At 47.5% G+C, this 26392-nt stretch overlaps 1 protein-coding gene across 1 annotated transcript; it reads left to right on the forward strand.

Annotated features, from left to right (window-relative positions):
• Positions 1-17185: 17185 nt before the first annotated feature.
• On the forward strand, positions 17186-26392 carry LOC143981450 (C-reactive protein-like). Its single transcript, XM_077479296.1, has 3 exons — positions 17186-17268; positions 18279-18340; positions 25241-26392. The coding sequence occupies exons 2-3, from the start codon at positions 18283-18285 to the stop codon at positions 25879-25881; spliced, it is 699 nt and encodes a 232-aa protein (XP_077335422.1). The 5' UTR covers positions 17186-17268; positions 18279-18282; the 3' UTR covers positions 25882-26392.

The following is a 26392-nucleotide window of genomic DNA, read 5'->3' on the forward strand; positions in this document are numbered from 1 at the left end:
ATTGGTCTCATGAGTATTCGCCGTCGGTTGGAGAATTACCTTTCTCTCGACTCTTATTGCTTTTTCACAAAAAAATTAAGGTACATTTAATATGTGTTACTACATGTATTTACTATTGTGGTACAACATTTCTGAACTTTATCATTGTCAATTTAACTAAGAGAAATGCACTTCAGTCTGGATCCTTGCCCACCTGTCCAACCATAGAAACATTGATAGATGATTGGATGACCACGAGCTTACTCAAACTCAATGGTTTCAAAACAGAGCTTCTTCTCCTCAACGCAAACAGAGATATAAAAACAAAGACCCCTTGGACACCACCCACCATCCTTGGACAGACCATCTCCCCAAGCACCAAAGCCAAAAGTCTCGGAGTCTTCTTTGACTCAGAAATGTCGATGGATGCACAAATGGGATCAGTAGTCAGTGGATCTCACCATCTTCTCCGCCTCCTATGTGGACTTTTCCCCTTCAATCCAGAAAAAGAGAAAGCAGTAGTAGTCAGAACAATCATCAATTTCCGACTCGACTACGCAAACTTCCTCCACATAGGACTATCCAAATACGAGATGGCACGCCTTCAAGTCATCCAAAACATGGCAGCAAGACTAGTCACAGGAAAAAAAAAAACCCCTGAGAATCCATATCCCCATCCCGTAGGATCCTACATTGGCTAACTGTAAAGGAATCGGATCACGTTCAAGACCCTCTGCCTCACCCACAAATGCACACAAGGAAACGTCCCTCAATACCTGTGACAAAATAAAACCTTACACACCTAATCGCTACCTCCGATCAACTAACCAAAACCTCCTCCTCATCCCGAAACCCTGCTACAAAGCAAAGATTCGCAGTCCAAGGACCACGGCTATGGAACACTCTACCCACTAACATCCCCATAGAAGAAAACCATTGGGCCTTCAGATAAAAACTCCCACCTCTTATAAGGAACAGGAAGCACGGGACAGATCAAGCGCCTTGAGGCAATTCAGGTCGCATTTGTAGCGCTATGCAAATCATTCATTCATTTGTTCATCTAAAACACTACCATGACCATTAAGATTATTTCACATAATATCCTCTGCCACAGGATTGTGTAACCGATAACCTTTGTAAAGTCAAAGTATGCTCACACAGTACCAGTTTCTTTAAGCCAAGCCGACAGTACTGTGAGGTAGATGACCCGGGATGCGTCCTCCAATTGAGTCTCCAGGCTCTTCTAGAGACACCAGACTTGTTGCTCGGTCCTCTCTCAGAAAAGTCCTCCCCTGGTTTCTCCAATTGTTCTGCTTTTCCCCGCAGGCAAGACAGCACAGGACCACCCCCTGGATCAGAAGAACCCAGAACCTCTGGGCCTACTTTCAGTGACAAAGCCTCAGGTCAGCTGGCCCCGAGACAGTTGAGTGGTTACGGTACACCTTAGGTCAGGAGGGCCATTAGGTCAGGGAACAACCCCGGACCAAAATGTCTGTCCCTTAAGTACCCTCTCTCAGAATGCACAGCGTGTAAACCACTCCCACTGGACTGTTTCTGTGCAAAGAAGTACCTAAAACACCCAGCCTGTTGCATTTCCAACAGTAGCCGGTGATGAGAGCTCAACCTACGGCCAAGTGGAAAACTACACAACCCAGCTGAACTGGAAGGGAAACCAGAAATGTAACATAATCAGTCTGAACTAAACTACAGCTCAGACAAATCTAAATTTTCACTTATAGTGTCTGCCCATTAGGAGGAAGGCGCTACACACCTTACCCCAGACATCAATAATTTATCTTAGAAAAATTATCTTCCCATGTTGCCAAAATTAAGATTGAAGTTGAAAATTTGGAAATCGTTCAATATATCATTCTTAGGGAAAATAACAGCCGTCAAAATGTCAATTCTACCAAAGTTATTATACTTATTTAGGGCACTCCCAATTAGATTTAAAAAAAAAAAAAATGATGATTACTAAATTTCAATCAGACGTCAACAATTTTATATGGTCAGATTCCCACCCACCAATATCCAAAACTGTACTATACAAATCCTCAAAAAGCGGAAAGGTTTGGGACTCCCTGACTTCTAGCCGCAAGATGGTCACAGATAGCCCAATGGCACATCCACAACCCGAAAATCCCATGGGTCATATTTGAAAAAAAGATTCAGTGCTACACTACTCAATAGCTGGGTTATTATGGGGCAATAAAATCTCTATTCACACCCTAGAAAAGCTTAACAAACTAGTAGCTCACTCATACCAATTGTGCAAATGACACAGTAAGAAATTCAAAATGACCTCCTCCACACCTCCTCGTGCCTCTTTTATAGGTGACCCCAAATTCTTAGCAAACTATCAAGACACTGGAGAATATATATATGGTGGACTAACAACAACATAATCACCCTAAAAAAAAAAAAAAAAAAAATCATAGAGAATGCCTCATTTACCTCCTTTTCATCACTTAAAAATAAATATAACATCCCCAATATTGAACTTAGGAGATTCCTCCAAAATTAGAACTTTCTACAACTCCCACTTTCCAATATCAGACATTGTATCACCCACATTTTATGAAAATATATGTTCCAGATCCAAGAGGAGCAGGATTAATATCTGAGATATATTCAAACTTGATTCATATAGATAAACAAGCCAAACTACCCTACATGCACAAATGGGAACACGAATGTGATATCTCACTCCCCTCTGAAAAATGGTCCGACTGTATTAACAACTTACTCAGATCCACAAGATCACTCACAATCAGAGAAACTACAATAAAAGGTATTTACAAGATGGTACTACACACCAGCAAAACTCCACTCTATTTTTCCTTCGGTTCCTCAAACGTGTTTCAGAGGCTTCAATTCCATTGGATCTTTTTCGCACATTTTTTGGGAATGTGAAAAAGTATCTCTAATATGGAGGCAACTCGAAAAAAATGCTCTTCCAGAATTTCAGATAACAATACAAAACTTACCCTCCCCAATTGCCTATTATTTACCCCAATCACAGGTCTGACCACTCATCACTTAAGTCTTAAGTTCACACAATCTGTGTTTCCATTCACTGGCTTTTAGCTTACCATTGGAAATCCCCATCGCTATCAATAACCCAATTGAAAACTAGAATTAATAATTAGGGCTGCTAGTGATTAAAATTTTCGTGTTCGATTTAATCGATTTTATTTTTGTTTCAATATATTTTTATTTTCAAGTAAGGAAAGGAATAACAATACATAGAGATACAAAGACATAATGGGGCCTGTCGTCCCTATGTTGACAGTAATCTCCAATTGGGTAACAAAACCACAAGAAATAGAACACAATAAAAAAAAAATAACTAGGCTAAGGCAATGTCAAAGAAATTACATAACCAGCCAAGTGGACAGCGGATCAAGACAGCAAGTGGGATCTCAAAGTCGCTCAGTCGATTGTTCTTGCTTGAGGAAGGGCATAACAGAAGAGGGGGGAGCCCCGCCGCCCCAAAAGGGATCACGCTGTGGCAGAACGCCCCTCTCCCCATCCCCCCGGCCCTAATTTCAAGAGTTGTACAACCTTGTCAATATCCCGACGAGGCCTAAAACGGGAAATTACTAAACGATTAATTTGGCCTCTGAGCACCCCGCAACCGTCAGGCTCGAGCAAATATTGTGTATCTGACCATTAATATACCCCCGGTGAGGGAAAAACCTGTAGAAACTCAATCATACTGTCCCCATCACCAGGGAGACTCTAAAATCAAAGGGAAATGCGCTGACCGGGTTCCTTATGATATCTGACCCCGGTTGTGGGCCGGCTACTTTGTAGGGATGCCTAGGCCCTGTAACTAAAATGAAAGGAGGAAAGGAAGAAAGAGGAGAAAAAGTGGGGAGATACGGGAATTAGTCGTCTTGGAGGGCATGGTCCGGTATTAGGTGCTCTTGAGGTTAATGCGAGAGTGTGACACCTACGAATAACGCCCATGGTTCCCAAGTTTGGAGGAATTTATCAGAGTGGTCCAAGATTACACTTGCCATCTTTTCTTGGTTCATGATCCAGGAGATCTTTCGTCTAGCCAGCGGGGTTGAAACAGATATTTTTTTTTTCCAGGCTTTAGCCAGAGTAAGCTTGGCCCCCAGTAATATAGAGTAGATGAGGCGTTGTGTAATCTTGGAGGCTTCCTTTACAGGGAAATTGAGAAGAGCAGTGAGAGGAGACGGTGGAATAGAAATTGTGGTGATTTTGCTGATCCATGAGAAGATTTTGTGCCAGAAACGTAGTATTCTGGGGCAAGACCCCCATACATGAAGTCGATTTTATTTTTAATCGATTAATCGACTAATTTAGATTAATTATAATGCACATACAGATCCAACTACTTTTAGCTGATCTCCTTGCATTGCAGCTCTGCATTAGTCAGTGGTAAATGTGGTATACACTATATACAATCACCTGACACTAGTTTGTTTCCACAATCCATGACTTAACGTCACAGTTCACACAAATACATTTTAAATTCAAACTGTAGCACTGACGTAAGTCATTTTATTTTCTGCAGTAGCGTGACAATCCCTCCACCTCCGGTCTAACCAATCACTCTCACCTTATGGCATGGACCCCTGTGCCAACAGGTGGTCATGCAAGCGGGTATCAAAAGGGTTAACACGGACCATAAACTTCTCTCATGTCTCCTGAGATCTCAGCAAGGACACTGGGTCATGGGTAGAAAGAAAAGATCGAAGTGCTCACCGCTTAAGTATAAGATTTAATTTTTGTGTTCAAACACAAACTACTCACATAAAGGTGATAAAAACACAGCATGTAAAGCCGGCAATCGCGTTAGTTCCATAGGGCTGCAGCGGGTGACGTCATGCGTAGCTCCCCCCTACGCGTTATGTTCAATCAGAACTTTGACGTCACCGGACTCCTCCCCCCTTCCCTTCCTTAGCAGACGGAGGTACTTGGGGAAGGGGAGAGGAGTCCAGTGACGTTGATGTCTGTGACGTCACAGGATCGCTGATGGAACTCCCTGAAGACCCGGAAGCCGGCGGAGAGGTGAGTACCGATCAAAAGAATTTTGATTGATCAAAAAAATCAATTTATTAATCGAGGAATTAATCTTTAGTTTCCATAATGTTTACCTCATGGGGAAAAAAAATCCACACTTTATACAATATCACACATCTACTTGAAAAGAAATGGAACCCTTGGCTTACATACTCAGACCACCTCTTAAACCTGAGATAAAGATTCATCCTTCAACCAAAAAACACTCAGCGACAGCGGCGACAGAAGACCGGGCCACCGCCTGCAAAAGAGCTATAAGAAGGCGCGGTGGCCCGGCAGAAGAACCGAAGAGGGGGACAAGACCCCCGAAGTCGGGAGAAGAGGCCGGCGGCGGGGAGGAAGAAAGCCGGACTCCTCCGCTAGCAAAAGAGCTACAAGAAGATAGCGGAGGAGTCCGGCGAGAAGACCCCCGAAGACAGAAGACCCCCGGAGCTGTGCAATAAAATATTTTATCTTGTGTGTTGTTTTTTTTTTGGGTACTTTTATTTTACAGGTGAATGGGTAGGGGTACATTGTACCCCATACTCATTCACATAGGGTGGGGGGGCCGGCTTTAATAAGGGGGCTCCCGGATTCCGATAAGCCCCCCGCCCGCAGACCCCGACAACCAACGGCCAGGGTTGTCGGGAAGAGGCCCTTGTCCTCATCAACATGGGGACAAGGTGCTTTGGGGTGGGGGGGCCGCGCGGCCCCCCCTTCCCCAAGGCACCCCCCATGTTGAGGGCACGCGGCCTGGTACGGCTCAGGAGGGGGGGCGCGCTCGCTCGCCCCCCTTTCCTGGCCGGCCGGGTAGCGTGCTCGGACAAGGGTCTGTGGTGGACTTTGGGGGGACCCCCACGCCGATTTTTTTCGGCGTTGGGGTTCCCCTTTAAGTCCATTCCAGGCGGCGGAGCCCGCGACGTCTCCGTCGCGGGCCCCGCCTACCTGCACACGCGCTCGAAATGAGCAGACTTCCCTCCAAGCGGGAACAGTTTGCTCATTTCAAAAGTGGCCTACACACGGGCGGACTGTTCGCTCAAACCAAGTTTCAGCGGACAGTTTTTCGGAATTTCCGAAAAACTTTGTTCGTCAAACTGTCCGCTGAAACTGTCCGCTGAAGCCCCACAGTCTGCTGAACAAAGTTTTTCGGAAATTCCGAAAAACTGTCCGCTGAAACTTTGTTTCAGCGAACAGTCCCCTCGTGTGTAGGCTTGTTCGTCAAACTAAGTTCCGCGCATGCTCAGAAAGGATTTACACGCCGAAGTTTGCATTGCAGTGTATAGGACGTCGTTTTCTAGTCCGGTCGTACGTGCCGTTCACGTCATCGCGCACGGTTTCAGCGGACTGTTCGTTCGTCATGTGTGGGCAAGTCCGTCCATGCTAATTTTGAGCGGACTGTCCTCTGAAACTGTTTGACGGACAAAGTTGAGCGAACAGTCCCCGCGTGTGTACGCGGTCTTAGAGTCGGCAAAAGACTTGAGACCGGGGCGGAGGTTCACCTTCCAGCAGGACAACGACCCGAAACATCCAGCCAGAGCTACAATGGAATGGTTTACATCAAAGCATATTCATGTGTTAGAATGGCCCAGTCACAGTCCAGACCTAAATCCCATTGAGAATCTGTGGCAAGACTTGAAAATTGCTGATCACAGACACTCTCCATCCAATCTGACAGAGCTTGAGATATTTTACAAAGAAGAAGAATGGGCAAAAATGTCCTCTCTAGATGTACAAAGCTGGTAGAGACGTCCCCAAAAAGACTTGTAGAGAAATGGGGTTCTACAAAGTATTGACTCCAGGGGGCGCCATACAAATGCCCCTCCCCCACACTTTTCACATATTTATTTGTATAATTTATAATTTTCCCCCCACTTCACAATTATGTGATACTTTGTGTTGTTCTATCACATAAAATACATTTACGTTTCTGGATGTAACATGACAAAATGTAGAAAATGTAGAAAAGGGGTATGAATACTTTTTCCAGGCACTTTATATATCCCATAATTTGTGGTCTCTATAACTTCCCCACAGGCTAAATAATATACACTGATTTGGGGTATTTTTCACCAAAAGAAATGGAGCAGAATACAATTTGAATTGAATTTATGAAGAAAGATGATTTATTTGTAAAATTTTATAACAGTAACTAAGAAAAAACGTCTTTTTGTTTTTCAAGATTTTTGGTCTTTTTTCATTTATTTAGCAAAAAAAAATAAAAACCCCCCAGAGGTGATAAAATACCCCACAAAGAAAGCTCTGTGTTTGAAAAAAATGAATAGAAAATGTCATTTATGTAGAGTGTTAGATGACGGCGTAATTGTCATTCAAAGCGTGAGAGCGCCGGTAATTGGCCTGGGCAGGAAGGTGAAAGTGGGCGGTATTGAGGGGGTTAAACCTGTCGGCTCGCTGGGTCTTTGATTCATGTGTTGCTTTAATCCAGGGGTGTCCAAACTACGGCCCTCCAGCTGTTGCAGAACTACACATCCCATGAGGCATTGTAAAACTCTGACATTCAAAGACATGACTAGGCATGATGGGGATTGTAGTTCCTGAACAACTGGAGGGCCGTAGTTTGGACACCCCTGCTTTAATCCATTGATAGAACCTCCACCAGTTGCTTGGCACACTCTCTCTGTAGTGTCATAGAGGGGTAGATTACTTACGCTTAGGTCACACAGGTGACGGCGGCTCCAACCTACAACCAGAGGTGTCAGAGGGGACCGAGCAGCTTTAAGAGTCCAACCCAAATCATCAGCAGCGCCCCCTGCAGGGGGAAGGGCTGCAAAACGAACACATTTCACATTCTGTATGAATGGGAGAAAAAACAAAATTCAGCAAAGAAGAACATTTAACATTTAAAGAAGATTCACAATTCCTGAACCCCAATCAAGTCTAGGGGGGACACATTCTGGAAATTCATGTTGCCTGTTTTTTAAGGATAATGGGCAAGATTTGGTCAAATAAAGGGCATGGGGGGAAGGGGGGCTGGGCATTGTCAGGGGTAACATATACCAATGTACAAAATGTTAAAGTGTAAGTTCACCTTTACAGAACAATCTGTAAGATCAACTCACACAAGACCCCCCTCCCCCCCAGTCCCGCTGACCTGGAGCGTGGCGATCTCCCGTTCTGAGCCTTGTTATACCCTCATCACGACTTAGAAATCCCCAGAGCTTAATCTCCTAAACGTACCCCATCAGGTCACAAGTTTAGGAGCATTCTCAGCCCTTGTACACACGGTCGGAGAATCCGTCGGAATGTGTCCTATCGGACCCTGTTGTCGGATAATCCGACTGTGTGTGGTATGCATCGGACTGTTTCCATCGGAATATCCGTCGGACTCAATTTTCCAACATGTTGGAAATATTTCCCGACCAACTGGGCCGGTCGGACATACTCCGATCATGTGTAGAGAATTTTGATTGGACCAAGTGCCACGCATGCTCAGATCAAATTCCTACATCAAAGCTATTGGCTACTAGCCTGAACGTAGTCCCATCGTAACGAAATTACGTCATCGCGTTCTGAAAGATTTTTCGACAACTTAGTCCGACCGTGTGTATGCAACAGTTTCGGACAAGATCCGACGGGCAAAATCCGACGGAGAAAATTGACGAAATCTCGGACCGTGTGTACAGGGGCTAATTGGTCGGTGCCATCACATGGGTGGCGCCGACCAATCAGAAGAAGCATAGCCGGTCCTCTCAGTGGGGAATAAGACGTGTGAATGTTGAGGGGATTTCTAAGCCCCGAAGGCCGTGACACGTCTATAGCAGGGCTCAGAACGGGAGATCTCGGTCAGTGAGAACGGGGGGGGGGGGGATGAGAAAGGGATCCTGTGTAAGTTCATCTTGCAGATTTTTCTGTAAAGGTGAACTTACCCTTTAAAAAATAACATTCAGTGTGGAGAATCCCTTTTGGTGAGGCTTACAAAATGTCTACAAATTTCCTCATACGCTTTGCCTTAAACCTGCCTGTGAAGTGGAGCGTCTATGGGTTGCTTCCTTCTGTCTGTAGACAAGCAGCAGGAGAGTCCTACACCAACCCTGATCCTTGATACTGAGGAGAGAAGGGTCCCCCTCCAATAATACATATCAGAGCATGCGTCTGGGCTAGGCAGAAAAGGAATTGGGGAGCGAGCGTGCACCCCCTCCCCCTCCTGAGCCACAATAAGCCAAAGGCCCTCAGTTAGTGATAAGCCAAAACTCACCTGGGCTCGGGTCGAGACGGGTTCAGCAAACATGACTAAAGTTTAGGTGCCGAACCCAAACCCTGTAGAAGTCAATAGGAGCTGAATGTCTGTTCTGTACATTTGCTGAGATTGGCAAACTAATGACACGGGGGGGGGGGGAGGGTAACATGTACCAAAGGAAATGTAGCACTGACCCCCGAAGGAGCTGCTGGTTTTATTGGTCTTACCGTTACCTCCTTGTGTGCTTCTCCGTCTAGGGTTTCCCATGGTAGACGGCCCAAAGAATGTGGAAACTGACACTGAATCTTCTTTTGGGTTATTTATTTGGAACAGAAACAGAGTCTTTCAATATTGGGTAGAGGGTTAGGAGTGATTTCAGGTACTTTAGACTGCAAAAAATGAAGGAAGTCCTTATAGAAAAGCCAGAGAATAAAGACCGTTCCTCAGCTGGATTTTACACCCCCGGATAGACCTCCTCTCACTAGGCCTAGCAGCCAGTAGGACAGGGGTCTCAAACTGGCGGCCCTCCAGATGTTGCAAAACTATAAGTCCCATCATGCCTCTGCCTCTGGAAGTCATGCTTGTAACTGTCAACCTTGCAATGCCTCATGGGACTTGTAGTTTTGCAACAGCTGGAGGGCCGCCTGTTTGAGACCCCTGCGGTAGGGTGTTTGACAAAGTCTCAGCCACAGACTTGTGATGTACACTTGAGCATTACTGAGGGACGTAGATGAATTTAAAGAGCTATCATACGGTACCAGGTTCTCTCAGCCGATCCGGCGATACCGTATGAGTGTGGATCCATGAAGTGTCCTTCAACTAAGCCTCCAGGCTCCTTCAGAGAAGCCAGCCTTGCACACAGCCTTCTCCTGAAGAGTCCTGCCCTGGGGTTCTTCAGTTGCTGGGCCTCTCCCTTCAGATGAGACGGCACCGGACCACCCTTGGATCAATAGGCCCCGAAATACACTTGGGCCTGTCCCTGCAGTTGCGTTGCCTCGGGCCAGCCGGACCCGAGACTCAGGATGCATGGTTCCGCACCCCAGGCCAGGAGGGCCATGGGGCTGGGTCAGGAGGACCACCAGAACCGAACAGACAGAAAATCAAAGATGGAACTCCGAACCACGAGGCATTGGTACCTTAAATACCACTTCCCAGAATGCATAGCAGGAGAACACTCCCACTGGGCTGGTTCAGAGAGAACAGTGGCATTCAATACACCCAGCTAAACTGCGTTGCTACTCTTGCCGGCGGGGACAGCGACACCTGCGGTCAAGGAGAACCCAGTGCAACCCAGCTGGACTGGTACCGAAACCAGAAATTTTCGAGAAATAATCCTGAAGCCCAACTGTGGTTTTAGGCAAATTAACTTTAGAAAAAAAAAACCATAGCGCCTGTACTGTCCTCTAATTGTGTTGTCCCCCCTATACATTGTAAAGCACCAACCCACCCCCCACACTTTCGTTGCCTGCCCCAGGCTGCTTCTTTGGAGAAGAGTCTGTTATGCATTTTTGGGGGGACCCCACACTTTTTTTATCCCTTGTTTTTTGCCTGGGGTTTCCACCCTTAAAATCCACACCGGACCAGAAGGGCCTATTATGAATTATGCAATTTTTCTATCCAATTCTTACATGGCCATGTAAGTAAATAGGGCCATTGATGTCACTGGTTGTTAAAGTGGTATTACAGGTTCAGGTTTTTGTTTTGGCATAAAATGATTAGTCGAGGGGGTGTCTATTCTTCTTACTTATCTGCCTCGCTAAGTAGGGGGATAATCTCAAACAGTAATAGGGCTATGTATTAAAAAAGTTCTAACAAATATGAAATCATCGATTAATGTCCATATGTTAACAGTGGATGATACTACATAAATATTCTAAAAACCACCATTTAAAGTGCAAGTATATTCAATGTGATTCTAAATCAGGCATAAATAAATTCATCAAAAAGTGCAAAGTGCTTATTTAAAAAGTGTAAATAAATAAAACGCACTACAGAGGTGACTCAAAACCTAAAAAGATATATATATATATATATATATATATATATATATATATATATATATATGTATATATATATATATATATAATCCAAAGTGAATAATAGTGATATTTTTCAGAGGATCTATGCATCAGATTTGTAACTTCAGCATAGTATATTGGTACAGTGTAAAAAGAATGGTGGTTTTTAGAATATTTATGTAGTCTCATCCACTGTTAACATATGGATATTAATCGATGATTGTACATTTGTTAGAACTTTTTTAATGCATAGCCCTATTACTGTTTGAGATTATCCCCCTACTTAGCGAGGCAGATAAGTAAGAAGAATAGACACCCCCTCGACTAATCATTTTACGCCAGAACAGCGCGACGCCACCATACCCCTCATCTCTGTACCAAGTGGATGCGGTTTGATCCATCTCGGTGGAGGCAGCAGTTCTATGATTTAGTTTCTACCAGTGGTAGCGCAGGAATAATTTCTTTTTTTTTTTTTTTTTTTTTTTATTCTTTATTTAAATTTTTCATTTAAGTTGCGTACAAAACATAATCAAGTATTAAAAAAAAAAACATAGGACCAATATACATTCATGTCTTTCAATTTTTCACATTATCCTGGTTTTCTTTCTTTACTTCTCGAGTTCTTCTAAAATATCTCCCTCCCACCCCTCTCCCCATCCCTACCGACCCATTACCTCGTTAAAGATCATAGATCTTTAGATCTTTCTTCCTCCATTCCCAGCCCTTCAATGCTGTACATTTCCTCAACTTTTCCTAACCATTCCTTTACTTTGGGTGCTTCTATTTCTTTCCATTTTTTCGGAATCAGACTTTTTGCCACGTTTATTAATGAGCTTGTAAGGGAATTCCTATACTCCTTAATTGGGGTATCTACTGCATGGAATAGGCATACCCATGGGTTCTCAGGTAACTGTATTTTAGCTATTACTTCTATATATCTTATTATTTCTCTCCAATACTCTTTAATCTTGGGACAATCCCACCATATATGGGCCAAACTTCCCGTTTGTCCACAATTCCTCCAACATTTCCCAGATTGTCCCTCCTGGTACTTTGCCATTATATCTGGGGTCCTATACCATCTTACTAAAATTTTATAATTTGTTTCTATCGTCTTACTATTTTCTGTGGATCTGTGCACCATCTTCAATATTTTTTCTATATTTTGGTTTTCACCCCGTGCTCCTATCTCTTCTTCCCATTTTTTAATGAAAGTTGGTACCTCCGCTTCACATTCCCGTCTCAAGACCTTATAAAGCTGGGCAATACCTGCCCTTGGGGATTTCCCCTCACATATCCGCTCCAAGGCAGTCAAATTTTCTCCAGCGCAGGAATAATTTCTTATCATTCTGGTTTTTGTTTTTTTAAAACAAGCATGCCATATTTACCGGCTCTGTAATAGTTTTGCGCAGAGTAGGCCCGATCCTCCTCTTCTCAGGTCCTCCATCGGCACTCCTGGCTCCTCTTCCTTGTCCAGTGCCCCCAATTGCAGGCCGTTTGCTATGGGGACTCCTAATAAATGATTTCCTGCACAGCCTGAGATGTACTGCAGCAAGCATGGAGACGGACTATTAATTCACCCATTTGCCAAAAAGCAAGAACAGCTAGAGTTTTACTTGAACCCTTCATCTCCCTGAACTCAAACCTCATCTCTACTTATGTCCAAAACAATATTCCCAATGCACATATTCCTGAGAATAATGGAAGAGAGAGTGAGTGTTGTAACCACCGCCACCTAGAGGCCGGAATGATTCAAGGCAAAAAATATATCACCAGCAACCCAGAGAACTACATAAAAGGGTCTTAGCCCTTGTACACATGGTTGGACATTCCGACAACCAAATCCATCGGATTTTGGCTGTCAGATTTTGTACGAAACTGGTGTTGCATACACACGGTCGAACAAAGTTGTCGGAAAATCCGATTGTTCGGAGCGTGATGACATTAATTCGTTACGACAGGACTACGTTCAGGCTAGTAGCCAATAGTTTTGGTGTAGGAATTTGATCTGAGCATGCGTGACACTTGGTCCGATTGGAATTCTCTACACATGATAGGACAAAGTCCAATCGGATCATGTTGTCGGAAAGTTTTATAGCCCAGTTCTCAAATTTGATCCGTCGGATATTCCAACGGAAACAGTCCAATGGAGCCCACACAGTGTCAGATTATCCAACAACATGGTCCGATCGGACATTTTCCATCGGAATGTCCAACCGTGTGTACAAGGGCTAACACTTTATTGAACAATCACATCACAGCAGGAAATAGTGACATTCCAGAGCCACACAGAACCCTTTCATCAGGACCCCTCTGGTGTGCTGATGACATATTTTTTACTCTCATCCCTACTTCCCTACTTAGGGTGCAACAAACGGTCAAGATGACACAAAATGAATGTTCTGGGGTCACCGTGTGAGACAGGATTCCCCAATGTCATTAGGTGACACGAGGTGCTGTGGAATATCTGGAACGTACAGCGTGCTGCAAAGTTACTGGAAGTCACAGGATGTTCTGGGGTCACTGCAAGTCATAGGATGCTCTGGGGTCACTGGAAGTCATAGGACACGTTGGGGTCACTGGAAGTCACAGGATGCTTTGGGGTCACTGGAAGTCACAGGATGCTCTGGGGTCACTGGATGTCCCAGGATGTTCTGGGGTCACTGGAAGTCGCAGGATCCTCTGGGGTCACTGGAAGTCGCAGGATGCTCTGGGGTCACTGGAAGTCACGGGATGCTCTGGGGTCACTGGAAGTCACAGGATGCTCTGGGGTCACTGGAAGTTGCGGGATCCTCTGGGGTCACTGGAAGTCGCAGGATGCTCTGGGGTCACTGGAAGTCGCAGGATGCTCTGGGGTCACTGGAAGTCACAGGATGCTCTGGGGTCACTGGAAGTCGCAGGATGCTCTGGGGTCACTGGAAGTGCCAGGATGCTCTGGGGTCACTGGAAGTCCCAGGATGCTCTGGGGTCACTGGAAGTCACAGGATGCTCTGGGGTCACTGGAAGTCACAGGATGCTCTGGGGTCACTGGAAGTCACAGGATGCTCTGGGGTCATTGGAAGTCACAGGATACTTTGGGGTCACTGGAAGTCCCAGGATGCTCTGGTGTCATTGGAAGTCACAGGATGCTCTGGGGTCACTGGAAGTTACAGGGTGCTCTGGGGTCACTGGAAGTCACAGGATGCTCTGGGGTCACTGGAAGTCACAGGATGCTCTGGGGTCACTGGAAGTCACAGGATGCTCTGGGCTCACTGGAAGTTACAGGAAGTTCTGGGGTCACTGGAAGTCACAGGATGCTCTGGGGTCACTGGAAGTTACGGGATGCTCTGGGGTCATTGGAAGTCACGGGATGCTCTGGGGTCAGTGGAAGTCACGGGATGCTCTGGGGTCACTGGAAGTCACGGGATGCTCTGGGGTCAAGGGTGATGCAGGAGACCCTGAAATCACTGGAAACACCGGATTGACACAGATCCCGGCTGTCTTCAGTGATGTCACATCTGCCTTGCGGTTCACTGTGGTTCTCCCAACTTCTCTGGACTCTATAATGCAATTACACAGCACCAGCAATTTTTGTGGTCTCCGTTCTCAGTGCAATGTCCGCGAAATGGATTGGAGGGGCTCCCCCTTGCACCAGATGAGCTTGTTTTTAATCTTGTTTCTGTGAGTGTGCTTAATCCTTTGATTAAATTGTTCATTTTTAATGCTACACTCAGGTGGCGCTTCCTGTTTTTGTCCTTTTCACGACACAGATGTACAGAGGTCACTTCAGATGCTGAGATCATGGGAGACACAAGAGTCACTAAAGACACAAGAGTTGTGGCATCTATGGACATGATGGAAACACTGGGGGTCACTGGAGTCACAGGAGCACTGAGGACACAGGAGATACAGGGACATTGGAGACCCAGGAACACTGAGGACACAGGAGACACAGGGACATTGGAGACCCAGGAACACTGAGGACATAGGAGATACAGGGACATTGGAGACCCAGGAACACTGAGGACACAGGAGATACAGGGACATTGGAGACCCAGGAACACTGAGGACACAGGAGATACAGGGACATTGGAGACCCAGGAACACTGAGGACACAGGAGATACAGGGACATTGGAGACCCAGGAACACTGAGGACACATGAGATACAGGGACATTGGAGACCCAGGGGCACTGAGGACACAGGAGATACAGGGACATTGGAGACCCAGGAACACTGAGGACACAGGAGATACAGGGACATTGGAGACCCAGGAACACTGAGGACACAGGAGATACAGGGACATTGGAGACCCAGGAACACTGAGGACACATGAGATACAGGGACATTGGAGACCCAGGAACACTGAGGACACAGGAGATACAGGGACATTGGAGACCCAGGAACACTGAGGACACATGAGATACAGGGACATTGGAGACCCAGGGGCACTGAGGACACTGGAGACACAGGGACATTGGAGACCCAGGAACACTGAGGACACATGAGATACAGGGACATTGGAGACCCAGGAACACTGAGGACACAGGAGATACAGGGACATTGGAGACCCAGGAACACTGAGGACACATGAGATACAGGGACATTGGAGACCCAGGGGCACTGAGGACACAGGAGATACAGGGACATTGGAGACCCAGGAACACTGAGGACACAGGAGATACAGGGACATTGGAGACCCAGGAACACTGAGGACACAGGAGATACAGGGACATTGGAGACCCAGGAACACTGAGGACACAGGAGATACAGGGACATTGGAGACCCAGGAACACTGAGGACACATGAGATACAGGGACATTGGAGACCCAGGGGCACTGAGGACACAGGAGATACAGGGACATTGGAGACCCAGGAACACTGAGGACACAGGAGATACAGGGACATTGGAGACCCAGGAACACTGAGGACACAGGAGATACAGGGACATTGGAGACCCAGGAACACTGAGGACACATGAGATACAGGGACATTGGAGACCCAGGGGCACTGAGGACACTGGAGACACAGGGACATTGGAGACCCAGGAACACTGAGGACACATGAGATACAGGGACATTGGAGACCCAGGAACACTGAGGACACAGGAGACACAGGGACATTGGAGACCCAGGAACACTGAGGACACATGAGATACAGGGACATTGGAGACCCAGGAACACTGAGGACACAGGAGACACAGGGACATTGGAGACCCAGGAACACTGAGGACACAGGAGATACAGGGACATTGGAGACCCAGGAACACTGAGGACACAGGAGATACAGGGACATTGGAGACCCAGGAACACTGAGGACACAGGAGATACAGGGACATTGGAGACCCAGGAACACTGAGGACACAGGAGATACAGGGACATTGGAGACCCAGGAACACTGAGGACACAGGAGATACAGGGACATTGGAGACCCAGGAACACTGAGGACACAGGAGATACAGGGACATTGGAGATCCAGGAGCACTGAGGACACAGGAGACACAGGGACATTGGAGACCCAGGAACACTGAGGACACAGGAGATACAGGGACATTGGAGATCCAGGAGCACTGAGGACACATGAGATACAGGGACATTGGAGATCCAGGAGCACTGAGGACACTGGAGATACAGGGACATTGGAGATCCAGGAGCACTGAGGACACTGGAGATACAGGGACATTGGAGACACAGGAACACCGAGGACACAGGAGATTCAGCCATACTGCAGGTAGTGGGGGGCTAGTCATAGAGATGCATTGTCAAATGCAGAGCACCATGCTGTCTAGCAAGGGGAGAAGGGAATAATGTAAGGCTTATTAAAGGCTTTGGGTTCATTTTTTTTAACTGTACCCTATATCCTCAATGCCCACAACTGGATTAGATTACAGTAAAACATTTATTTATTTGTTTCCATGCATGAAAAAAAAACAAGTAGACACATGATAGGGAATTGGAGGAATGTTCCATGCTAGGAGGGGCCCAAGTCACATCTTATTACTTGGAAAGAGAGGTGTGTGCGATCTTTCCTCTACAGCCCCATATTCCAGCTGTCTGATTTCCAGGTAAGCTGTCACTTTATTTGGAGGAATTGTCTGTAGTCTTTGTCCATTATCATTTTATCTGTGTATAGATAGATAGATAGATAGATAGATAGATAGATAGATAGATAGATAGATAGATAGATAGATAGATAGATAGATAGATCTCCATTGGTCAGCAGATCTCCCACAGAAGAGACAGAAGATAAGGTGATTGTGGTTGAAGCAGAAGTTGATGGTGGGTCAGGGTTAGAACATTCTGAGTGGGACCTGATAATGGACAATGGGGAAAATAGAAAATAAGAGAGACTTATCATGGGTGGGGACTTAGTGGAAGATGGCTGGGGTGGAAGGGGTAGAGCGAGAACTGATCTTAAACAGAGGACTAAGGAGGATTTGTGTGATCTCTCCATGGACCATGGGGAGGGGAGAAGAGGTTGAGGGGGTGAGGAACGTGGTTGGGGAAAGAGGGGATGGTTGTGGTTTGGTTTAGTAGGTGGAATGGTATCTAACCATAGACCAGTGATGGAAAACCTTGGCACCCCAGATGTATTGGAACTACATTTCCCATGATGCTCATGAACTCTGCAGTGTAGCTGAGTATCATTGGAAATGTAGTTCCAAAACATCTGGGGTGCCAAGGTTTGCCATCACTGCCATAGACCATGGGTAGAATAGACAAAGGAAAGCTAACATGGATGTGGACTGAGTGAAAGATAATTGTGGTCTGGATGAAATGAGGTAGAGTGGTATCTGATCTTGGACAGCGGAGAGAGGGGGCAGTTTATGATCTGACCATTGACCATAAGGAAAAGATGCTGAGATTGACTGAGTATGGCTGGGGGAAGATGGTCATAGTAGGGTAGAGCGAGCAGAGTGGTATCTGACTGTGGAACATGTCCACTGTGTTGGTTGTTGGCTATATCGAATATCAAGCTTAGTTTTGGACTTCCGATTGGCCATATCGACTCACAGCAGGGGGCATCTCTATATTACATTCCATTCCATGGAAATAATTGATGTTTGTTATTCAGGGAGATGGAGCTGTGTGTGCTGCTGTTCCTGGTGGTGATCCCGTCTTCATGGGCACAGGAAGGTAGGTAATGAGACTTGACGAAAACTGCTATTGTTGAGCTCAAGTCTCTAGCACAGGAAGGTAGGTGATTTGACCTGCACACAAATACTGTTGGTGATCTCAGAGTCTCTGGTAGTTTTCATGATCCCATGACTAAGCTCCAGGCTAAGGAGGCCTCTCTTATTACCCCCATATAACACTGTGTATGTGTGGCACCAGGGATTTTTCCTGTTTTCTTTCTAGTTTTCAGGGGGGTTGGGGGAAATGAGGTTAGTTATATCAGGTTCTCCAACTACGCCATTTTGTGGACAGGGCCCAGGTACCTTAGCCAAAGGCATGCTCACCAATGCCTGGGACCTGTGGTCATGTGAAAGTCTAACATTAAGGCAGTCTCCTGACTCAGGGATGAGCTGACATTGAAAGTAGTATAAAGACATTTCTCTCATTTCCAAGAACTGTCCCATTGCTCTACTCCCAGAGTGTACACGTGTTGCATTCAATTTAGTGGGCTGAGCCACGCTATCTCCACCAGTCAGTGTATCTCCGCTACCTCACTCCCTGTGAAGGAATGAAACACCACCAGGCAAGAAGCATTAGTCCCATAGGTTTCCTATGTTAACTCCTTCCGTGCCATGCCGATTCTTCTTACTTGCAGATGAGTTCACCCCAACAATCAGAGTCACAAAGATCTAAAGAAATCTATGAGTGGGCACCATGGGACATTTGGTGAAAAGAGTGCTTTACTGTTGTTTTTTTTTCTCACAATGGTTTGTTCTTTGACTGTTTTCCGGGAGCTGAAGCCCTGAACACAAACCCTCAGCCAAACATAATACCTTAGGGTCTCATATGCATCTTGGGGGGACCCCCACAGCATTTGTTTCTATTTCAGGTAAATTCAACAAAGTTTTAATCATTGGAAGCCATCTGACAATCGATGACTCACATGTAGGGATGAGCCCAATGTTTGAGTCGAACGTAACCAAAGAGCGAAAATTATGGGGCATTTGCGGCAAATTTGAGCACCGCGGAACACCCCATAATGCACTGCGAGATTGTCGTACATTAATGTATGATGATTGGCCAAAGCATGCACCTGACCTGCATGCTTTAGCCAATCACAGCGTGCTCTGCTGAGAGACACATAATTGGCCAAAGGCAGGGTGGTAAGTTCAGTCATTATGCACTGAGTATTATAAAGGCAGCCGGTGAAGATAGATTCCAGCTGCCATAGAAAAAGTAAGCATGTGGGGTATGAGATTTGGGATAGGTGTGCCAGGTTCCTGGACAAGTATGCCCATGTTAGAAGGGTAAGTGGAGCCAAGAGCCAAAACTTGTTTCGGCACTGGGCTCCGGGATTTAGCCCGATCTTTGCGGGACGCCAGGATTTAAATCAAATCCTGGGATGGTCGCGGGGAAACCGGGATGGTTGGGAGGTATGTATTAGCGACCTACTATGGTGATCTTTATTTAGAAGACCCAGTTGATAAATCTGGAACAACTTCAACTTCCTAAACTATCAAATACACAGTCAGACATGTTAAAGGCACCTATAACTAAAGAGAAAGTTATTGCCACTATAACAAATAAGTAGTTCACATTATTGCAGTGCAGTTCAGTACAGTAGGCAAAAGTAGAGCATGCTACGTTTTTCTGCACTGCAAATGTTAAAAAATGCAACTGCAACTATTGGTGTTCAGATAATCTTTCTACAAAAATGCATACAAATGCACTACATATAAAGGGATAAACTGTAAGAAGCAAGTGGGAAAAACACCTTGTATATTTTTAGCAACAAGTCCGTGCTCCAGGCAGGGCCGGACTGGGAATAAAAACCAGCCCTGGAAAAAATTGCATACCAGCCCCACAGCATAACATCATTTTCTTGTTCATGAAAGGGAAAACCTTACATTTTAAAGCACATTTGATGAAGAGAGCATTATATATAGATATGAATGAAATCACATAGGGCTTTATATATATATTTTATATATATATTCAAATTCCAGACTCCCTCAGAGACTGCAGACATGATACAGGAAATGGTCAGAGACTGCAGACATGATACAAGAGCTCAATGCAGCCTCAGCAGTGCCGAACAAACGCAGCCTCACTGTCCCCATCAATGCAGCCTCACTGTCCCCATCAATGCAGCCTCACTGTCCCCATCAATGCAGCCTCACTGTCCCCACCAATGCGGCCTCACTGTGCCCACCAATGCGGCCTCACTGTGCAGGGGTAGAGAGCACTGGGGGGGGGGGCTGGAGAGCACCAAGGGGGCAGAAAGAACAGGGGTGGGGAGAATGGGGGGCTGAAGAGCACTGGGGTGGGGGCTGGAGAGTGATGGGGAGAGCTGGAGAGTACTGGGGGGGCGAAAGAACAGGGGGGAGAGCACTGGGGGAGTGGAGAGAATGGGGGGGAGAGCACTGGGGGAAGTGGAGAGCACTGGGGGGGAGAGGAGAGCACTGGGAGAGAAAGAACAGGGGGAGAGCACTGGAGGGGAAAGAACAGGGGGGAGTGCACTGGGGGGATGGAGAGCACTGGGCTGGAGAGCATTGGGGGGAGAGCACTGGGGGGGAGTGGAGAACACTTGGGGGGGGAGAACGGGGAGAGCACTGGGGGGAAAGAACAGAGGGGACAGCACTGGGGGTGTGGAGAGCACTGGGGGGGGGGAGAACTGGGGGGGAGAGCACTGGGGCGAGTGGAGAACACTGGGGGGAGAACAGGGGGAGAGCACTTGGGGGGGGGAAGAACAGGGGGGAGAGCACGGGGGGGGGACAGAGGGGAGAGTGCAAAGCACTGGGGGGAACAGGGGGAGGGCACTGGGGGACTGGAGAGCACTGGGGGAGAACAGGGGGGAGAGCACTGGGGGGGAGAACAGGGGGGGAGCACTGGGGGGAAAAGAACAGGGGGGAGAGCACTTGGGGGGGAGACAGGGAGGAGAGCACTGGGGGGAAGAGCACTGGGGGAGTGCAGAGCGCTGGGGGGCGAACAGGGGGGAGGGCACTGGGGGAGTGGAGAGCACTGGGGGGTAGAACAGGGGGGAGAGCACTGGGGGGAGTGGAGAGCACTTGGGGGGAGAACAGGGGGGGATAGCACTGGCGGGGAACAGGGGGAGAGCACTGGGGGGAGTGGGGAGCACTGGGGGGGGGGGCAGGGGGGAACAGGGGGGAGAGTACTGGGGGAACAGAGGGGAGAGCACTGGGGGGAGTCAAGAGAACGGGGGGGAGAACACTGGGGGGAGTGGAGAGCACTGGGGGGAAACAGGGGGGAGAGCACTGGGAGGAGTGGAGAGCAACGGGGGGAGAGCACTGGGAGGAGTAGAGAGCAATGGGGGGAGAGCACTGGAGGGAATGGGGGGAACAGGGGGGAGAGCAATGGGGGGGGGAGAACAGGGGGGATAGCACTGGGGGGAGAACAGGGGGGAGAGCACTGGGGGGGATACCAGGGGGGGAGAGCACTGGGGGAGTGGAGAGCACTGGGAGGGAGAACAGGGGGGAGCACTGGGGGGAGTGGAGAGAACAGGGGGGAGAGCACTGGGGAGGAAGAACAGGGGGGAGAGCACTGGGGGGAGTGGAGAGCACTGGGGGGGTAGGACAGGGGGGGAGAGCACTGGGGGGAACAGGGGGGAGAGCACTGGGGGGGAGAACAGGGGGGGAGCACTGGGGGGAGTGAAGAGCACTGGGGGTGGACAGGGGGGAGAGCACTGGGGGGAGTCGAGAGAACAGGGGGGGAGAACACTGGGGGGAGTGGAGAGCACTGGGGGGAAACAGGGGGGAGAGCACTGGGAGGAGTGGAGAGCAACGGGGGAGAGCACTGGGGGGTAAAACAGGGGGGAGAGCGCTGGGAGGAGTAGAGAGCAACAGGGGGAGAGCACTGGGGGGGAATGGGGGGGAACAGGGGGGAGAGCACTGGGGGGGAAGAACAGGGGGGAGAGCACTGGGGGGAGAACAGGGGGGAGGGCACTGGGGGGAGAACAGGGGGGAGAGCACTGGGGGAGTGGAGAGCACTAGGGGGGAGAACAGGGGGGAGGAACAGGGGGGAGCAGAGAGAACAGGTGGGAGAGCACTGGGGGGGAAGAACAGGGGGGAGAGCACTGGGGGGAGTGGAGAGCACTGGGGGGGTAGGACAGGGGGGAGAGCACTGGGGGAAGCAGGGGGGAGAGCACTGGGGGGGAGAACAGGGGGGAGAGCACTGGGGGGAGTGGAGAGCACTGGGGGGTGGACAGGGGGGGAGCACTGGGAGGAGTGGAGAGCAATGGGGGGAGAGCACTGGGGGGGAAGAACAGGGGGGAGAGCACTGCGGGGAAGAACAGGGGGGAGAACACTGGGGGGGAGAGCATTGGGGGGGAAGAACAGGGGGGAGAGCACTGGGGGGGAAGAACAGGGGGGAGAACACTGGGGGGGGAGAGCATTGGGGGGAGGGGAGAGCACTGGGGGGGGGGAGAACAGGGGGGTAGAGCACTGGGGGGAGGGGAGAGCACTGGGATGGTGGCTATAGAAGGATAGGGAGAGCTGGAGAGTGGGGGGGCAGCAAGAACAGGGGAGGAGAGAACTGTGGGTGGGGGGCAGGAGAGTGTGGTGGTGGAGGAGAGCACTGGGGGGTCAGGGAGCACAAGGTGAACTGGGGACAGTAAAATAAGTTGGATAGGAGAATCAGCAGGGGGGGCTCCTGCAGCGCCCCCTCCCCCCCGCCGATCCTCCTATCCAGGCACTGTGGCACACAGGGCGGGCTGTACCTGCAGTATCTCCTCCTGCGGATCACAGCGCTGGCTGGCTTTGTGTTCGCGGCCGCTCTGTAACATGGCCCCGCCCCCTCAGACCGGCTCGTGTGATAGGTGGAAAGTTGATTCTATCTACTATGACACGAGCAGGTCTGAGGGGGCGGGGCCATGTTACAGAGCGGCCGCCGAACACAGAGCCAACCAGCGCTGTGATCCGCAGGAGAGAGCGGAGGATGCAGCCGCAACTAAAAGCGGCCCCAGGGCAGGCGGCCTACCGGGAAATCTCCCGGTATCCCGGTAGGCCAGTCCGGCCCTCCAGGGCTAGCCTTCAAAGGGAAGTTGAAAGCAGACTCCAAAGAACGTGCAAAAGAAACAGAAAAGGGTGTCACCAGATTGGAGTCAGTTGCATTTAATAAATGTACAAGTGCGTACTGTACATCCACTCTCATGTAATGCAGAAGATCTTCAGCACAAAGTCCTCGATGTGTCAGACCAGTGTTTTCTTAGCCTGTAGATGAATCTTCCATGGGAGTAAGTAGTCCCGTTGTTCTGCCGAGAACTGTCCCCCCATCAGATAGCGTCCGCCCTGTACTGTGCAGGCGCAGCGCTTGCACAGTACGGAGGACAAGGAGACTCCAAAAGTCTCAGAAGATGAACGGCGCCTGCGCACTTGCTAGTACCTTCTGCCCTGAGTCCAGGTTCAAGCCCCACCATGCAAGTGGACATACGGTATATGATGTAAAACACCACTTGGTAACAGGGAATCTCGTGGGCTTGCTTCGCTCGCTACGCTTTGAGCACGGCCTCGCTTCACTCTGCAATTTTTTGTTCTAACTCTATGTCCACTTGGATGGCGGGGCTTGAACCTGGACTCAGTGCGCAGGCGGCGTTCATCTCCGGAGACTTTCAGCGTCTCCTTGTCCTCCGTACTGCGCAAGCGCAGTACAGAGCGGACACTATCTGACGGGGGACAGTATTCAACAGTACACCATCCAGCAGGATTTCCTTATCTGACCATGGAGGCTGGAACCGAGGCTTGGCTCTGGTCAGAAAGTGAACCACAGGCGTTGAGTGCGGTGACGTCACTAGCAACAACGTTTCGGAGCTGGCGCTCTGTGTAGGCGAAAACAGGCGCGCTCCTTCCTCAAGCTTAGGGGACATGGGCTATGTTCAGCCTTATATGTGCATCGGTTTGCTGCCATCTAGTGCCTGCAGTGTTGAAAAACAGCCAACATAATCCTAGAGAGCTGCAAACACTAATCTATTGTGGCAAATGCAGGAGAACAAAAAAATATGAATACTAGGACAAATGGCAAAATAATGGAATGGGGGAGGGGGGAAAAAGAATATAAGGGGCTGTTAATGAGGATAAATACACATATGTGTTGATGCTTGTAAGCATACCACATATATATATATATATATATATATATATATATATATATATATATATATATATATATAAATGCAGATAAAAACATGTGCAAAATGTAATGAAAATAACAACTCGATAATAGATAAACATCACTTATAGGTACAATATAAAATAATTAAAATGAATTGCATAATTATAGTGTCACCATTGCATGGTAAAAATAGATGGAAACATATAAATAGGAATATGTATTAGAAATATCTTATAATAGATGAATTAATCAAGGGAATTGTTAAAATTCAATGAGTTAATATAAAACTTAAAATAAAAACATTTTTTTTCTATGTGTGTATATATACACTTGTGTTGCATACACACGGTCCCACAAAGTTGTCGGAAAAATATGATCGTTCCAAACGAGGTGACGTACAACTCGTACGACTGGACTGTGTAGAGGCCAGTAGCCAATAGCTTTTGTCCCCAAATTTATTCTGGGCATGCGTGGCACTGTGTGCGTCGGAATTCTATACACGCGACCGGATTTTGTTGTCGGAAAATTTTAGGTCCTGCTCTCAATTTTTTTTTCCGACGGAAAAAACCCACTAAAGCCCACACACGATCAGATTTTCCAACAACATAATCCGATCGGACTTTTCCTGTCAGAATTCCGATCGTGTGTACGGGCATAAGAGGAAGCGAGATCCTCACAGAGGTTTCAACCATCCACACTCCATCCATAATGGACACATTTAGGCTTTAGGTACACTTAAAATGTATACATTGGCTTGCAGCTGTAATGTGTTTTATGTTTTTCTTTGTTTTCCAGACTTGGAGGGGAAAGTGTTCATCTTCCATAGAGAAGGCAGCACAGATCATGTCATTCTGAAACCTGCAATTACAAAGCCATTGCAGCAAGTCAGCGTCTGTCTAAATGTCTACAGTGATCTTTCACGTGGTTATAGTCCCTTCTCTCTCGCTACTACAGAAAAGAGTTCTGCTTTTGCATTCTACTCAAACTCTCCAAATGTCTGGTCCATAGTAGTAAATGGAATTCTCGACTATATTAAGACAGACTCGGATTCCTTGAACTGGAGACACATCTGTGTGACCTGGGATTCTGACACTGGCGTGGTCCAGTTTTGGGCCAATGGAAAACTCTACCCCAGAAAAGTCTTATCAAAAGGGTCTTCCATCAATGGTGTAACCAGCATTGTTCTGGGACAGATTCATAACAATTTTGGGGAAATTATGGCTTCTTCTTATTCATTGGTTGGAGAAATAAGTGATGTCCACATGTGGGATGTTGTCTTGACTCCAAGAGACATCCAGAAAGTCCTCTCTGGTGACCGCTATGGAAATATCATTAGTTGGAAGTCTCTAGGCTATGAAATGAAAGGGGAAGTTCTTCTTCAACCTAAACTTCAATACAAGTCTGGGGGGTCCATCAGCTCATTATGTACACCATAAAAGCCAAAACTTTTTGGGGGTTTGGAGTAGGAAAGGGTTAAAATCAACATCAGGTTCTTGTTGCTGTCCCTATCCTGCTCAGGAGATTTAGCTTCACTTCCTGTCTCAGAGAAACAATGGGTAATGTGAAGAAATCTCCACAAAGTCACCAGAACATGGGTCCCCATTGGAAGATTTCCTCTTACCTTTTGCTCTCTAAAATTCCAAAAACAACGTCTACCAAGACCAACACAAAGAGTGAATATCTCCCCAGCAGAGACACAGACAGTCATGAACACTTGGTAGAGGGTCTAACCCTTTCACACTCCATCCAATACAAAAAAAATAAATGTTTTGTCTTCGCCTACGCTTGAAGTGGTGGCAGGTTCTGGAAATTGGCATGGGTTTTGTGGGTATCAGTTTCTGCATTAAAAATATTAGCATGCAAATTACCGCTACAGATAACAGTTATTCCAAGCTTTGTATACTTAGGTTGCATCATAACCTGAATTAAAGGTGTAATATTCACGTA

The sequence above is a fragment of the Lithobates pipiens genome, unplaced genomic scaffold (genome assembly GCF_037356315.1).
Source record: "Lithobates pipiens isolate NorthernLeopardFrog02 unplaced genomic scaffold, aLitPip1_a1.2 Scaffold_157, whole genome shotgun sequence".
In the NCBI taxonomy this organism is placed as follows: Eukaryota; Metazoa; Chordata; class Amphibia; order Anura; family Ranidae; genus Lithobates; species Lithobates pipiens.

What these genes read in the sequence shown, in the direction of transcription:
- LOC143981450 (XM_077479296.1), top strand. Translation starts at nt 18,283, where the DNA reads ATGGAGCTGTGTGTGCTGCTGTTCCTGGTGGTGATCCCGTCTTCATGG. An exon ending in GTCTTCATGGGCACAGGAAG is followed by an intron (nt 18,341 to 25,240) that starts GTAGGTAATGAG and finishes TTTGTTTTCCAG; the next exon opens with ACTTGGAGGGGAAAGTGTTC.